This window comes from Petromyzon marinus, chromosome 24 (genome assembly GCF_048934315.1).
Source record: "Petromyzon marinus isolate PM22_M1 ecotype Great Lakes invasive population chromosome 24, UKy_Petmar_22M1.pri1.0, whole genome shotgun sequence".
NCBI classification, from domain to species: domain Eukaryota; kingdom Metazoa; phylum Chordata; class Hyperoartia; order Petromyzontiformes; family Petromyzontidae; genus Petromyzon; species Petromyzon marinus.
Window position 1 is genome coordinate 19260729 of NC_133690.1, and position 3889 is coordinate 19264617.

General features: G+C 59.7%; 1 protein-coding gene across 1 annotated transcript; it reads right to left on the bottom strand.

Moving 5' to 3' along the window:
* Window positions 1–445: 445 nt before the first annotated feature.
* Window positions 446–3181, bottom strand: C1QTNF4 (C1q and TNF related 4). Its single transcript, XM_032960204.2, has one exon. The coding sequence runs from the start codon at window positions 2156–2158 to the stop codon at window positions 992–994; it is 1167 nt and encodes a 388-aa protein (XP_032816095.2). The 5' UTR covers window positions 2159–3181; the 3' UTR covers window positions 446–991.
* Window positions 3182–3889: the final 708 nt, after the last annotated feature.

Sequence of the window (3889 nt, forward strand, 5' to 3'; positions counted from 1 at the left end):
ACCAGTGAATCAATGTGTGCCGAACAGGGCCCCATCATGCACGTGGAGTGCTGCTCGTGCCTACAACATCTGGAAAGAGCAGCATTTGTTTCACAAGCCTGACCCTGCTGATAAGATGCAGAAGGTCGACAGTAGTTCATTTTATATTCTGCTTCAATAAATGTTGTTGGATATCATTAATCCGGAATGACCACGCAAGGATGCTGAATTTGCACTTTTTTCTCTTTGTGGAAAAGTAAACTGCACATTGTGTCGATTCCGTGTATTTATTTGTTGTATCATTGTTGCTTACGACAAAATCACCAGCAATGCGCCTGGGCTCGTCAGATCTTCGTGTGTACCGAGCTGGTGACTCAGGCTACGGCAGGATTAGACAAGGCCATCGCCCCACCACTTGTCACACAGACATATATATTGCTCGACTTAACGCTCTAACACCAATCCATTACACGTATACAGTATTTAATAACGCACAATGTAAGAAAAATAAATAACATATATACAATGAAGACATTTTAAAATAACATTTGTTTTAAAACTACTGTACTACTCTTTAAGACATCAAAAAGCAGGGTTGTGCCTGGATAGTTCTAGTGCATGATGCACTGTACAAACGAACGCGTGTCTCAGCCCGATAGCGCAGGGGATCGGGCACGAGCAGGAGGAGGCCGCGGCGTCTGCAGCGAGGTGCCGGGCCCACGTGAGCAGGGACGCGCGGCCACGTGGGCCCGTGTGTGTCCAGTGACGGTGCCAGCTCCACTGTGCTGTGCTCACAGTTCCCACTGTCTGTCCTCTCCGTGCTGCTGCTGATAAAGACCGCCGGGCGAGCAGCTCCACGTGGGTATGGGGGCTCTGCTCACTTCACCCCGATCTCTCAGACCGGAGTATCACATCGCCCCCTCCCCCCGCCGACGTTCCCCCCCCCCCTTGCCTCCGTCCCAGTTTTCCCGGCAGCTCGAGGCGAGGTGCTGATGGGTCGACGGTGGGGGGGTCAGTGGCCGGCGAGCGGCAGCAGCAGCATCCCGGAGAAGGTGACGCAGCGGCCCGCGTTGCTGTAGAGGCCGAGGCGCGGGTGCGCGGGCGCGTGGAGCCACACGCGGTCGCGCGCGTCCAGCCGCAGCAGCGCGCTTTGACTCTGCATCTCGCGGCGAGCCGAGCGGCTGCTGTCTCCGATTACCGCCTCCATGGCGTCTCGGTTGCGCATGAGCGCCACGGAGACGCCCAGCCCCGGCGCCTTGGCCACGGTGAAGGCGAAGAAGTAGAGGCCCGGCACGCGGCACGTGAACACGCCCGACCCCGCGTCGAAGTCGCCGCCAATGTCCACGAGTTGCGCGTCGAAGCTCAGGGCGCGGGCCGCCGCGCTCGGTCTCGTCGCTGCCGCGAGACTCGAGGTGCGAGCCGCGGAGAAGGCCGACCTGGTCGCGGGGGAGCGCGGCTCCTGGGGAAGAGGGGGGGCAGGGGGAGCGGGGGAGGTGGCGGGAGGAGCAGGGGGAACAGGAGGAGACGGCGCGGGAGAAGAGGGAACCACGAGCGAAGCGGCGCGAGGCGCGCGAGGGGCGGCGGAAGCAGGGAGAGCGGTGCCGGCCACGGGCCCCGAGTCGCCCGACGGAACTGCGTAGACCAAGTAGCCGGTGAAGGTGGTGTAGGCCCCCGCGCTGCTGTAGAGCGCGTACCTCGGCTCCCCGTGCAGGCGGAGCCACACGCGCTCGCCGCGCCGCAGCAGCAGCATCACGCTCTGGCTCTGCGTCTTGCGCTCGCCGCGCCGGTGATCGTCGTACACCATGACCTGCACCTCGTTGCGGTTCTTTACGAGCATCACGGAGAGCAGCTTCCGCGGGTACTTGCCCACGGTGAAGGCGAAGTAGTAGGCGCCCGGCACGCGGCACGTGAACGCGCCGGACTCGGCGCTGAAGTCCTGGCCCAGGTTCACGAACACGCGGTCGAAGGTCACCGCGAGGCGCGGGCCACCGATCTGGCTGCGAGTGCGCGCGGCGGAGAAGGCCGACACCTCCCCGGGGTATGATGTCCCTGGAAAGGGGAGCCCGGGGTTGAGGATCCCTGCCTTGGTGGTGGTGGTGGAAGCGGCCGTGTGTGCGCCCAGCAGCGCTGCGCACGCAAGCAGCGCGGAGACGCACGCGTGGAGGAGTCCGGGTCCCATCTGCGTGACGCGAGGCTGTTCCGAGTCGGACTCCGCGAGGCTCCGTGAGGCTCCGTGCGGCGTCGCTCCACCCTACCTGGAGCCCTGCACCTGCAGCTGTTCCCGCCCCGCAGCGCAGTGAACGCGCCGCACGGCCACTCCGAGTTGCGGACTCGAGCGAGTTCGCGCCCCGTGCGCGCTGCCCGGCCCCATCCACAACACCCGCACCTCCCGGACCGCGTTCCACCTACCCCTAGCTTCCCCACTCCCCCGTGTCTCCTTAATCGTCCATGCTCACGTGGTCGCGATAATTAGGGCTCCATTTGGCGGAGCGCGCGGATCGCGGCGTGGACTGCCGCGACCACGTACAGGGCGCGAACTGTGGCGGCTATCGACGAGGACAGGAAACCACTCCTGATGGGGAGACACACACCCACACTCACGCTTCCTTACAAACAAAACTCAGATTTCCCGTGCAGCCTTTAACAGGTTGTTGAGGCAAGTGCTGTTAGCAAACACCGATTAAGACCGGCAAAGCGCCCGCCTGTATTGTATCCCCAGCGCTGAGGTTTTAGAATCAGATTCCTGGCTTCCAAGCGCAGTGCGTTGACCCGCTCTCACACTCGCTTATACATTGACACACGCTCTCACACTCGCTTATACATTGACACACGCTCTCACACTCGCTTATACATTGACACACACTCTCACACATGCTTATACATTGACACACGCTCTCACACTCGCTTATACATTGACACACGTTCTCACACTCGCTTATACATTGACACACGCTCTCACACTCGCTTATACATTGACACGCTCTCACACACGCTTATACATTGACACACACTCTCACACTCGCTTATACATTGACACACGCTCTCACACATGCTTACACATTGACACACGCTCTCACACACGCTTACACATTGACACACGCTCTCACACACGCTTATACATTGACACACGCTCTCACACACACCCTCGCTTATACATCCTCGTGCTCACTCACCCACCCCTCCCCATTCTTCGAGCAGCCGCTGTAATTACCCACAGCGCCAGGCTGCGTGTGACGCTCCGGCTGGATGATGATAGAAGCAGACCCCGTGTCCCCCCACGGGCCCCCCCTTGTCGGGCCCCAGCCCTGCCCCCCACACAAAGGGGAACGGGACCTGAACGTCGCGCCGATATCTCGCAGCGCTCTGCACAGACTCCGTGGACTTCCACTCGATTAAAAGCGTCACACACCCAGCACCATATCCTATTACCTCGCTGCACTTGGAGAGAATTCAACGTAAGTGGTCAGGCTGATTGATGATCCAGAACTCCCTAATTTACTCCAGTCACTTGCTTACTTCATGATTCCTCCACCCTTGTTGAACCTCAGTCTATCGGACACTGTTTCGTCTCATCCATACTGTCTTCACCCACCACACTTGCAGCTCACAACTCGCTCACTCACCCACCCACCACACAGCTCACAACAAACTCACTCGCCCACTCACCACACTTACAGCTCACAGCACACTCACCCACCCACCACACAGCTCACAGCACACTCACCCACCACACTTACAGCTCACAGCACACTCACTCGCCCACCCACCACACAGCTCACAACACACTCACTCACCCACCCACTACACTTACAGCTCACAACACACTCACCCACCCACCACACAGCTCACAACACACTCACCCACCCACCACACTTGCAGCTCACAACACACTCACCCACTCACCACACAG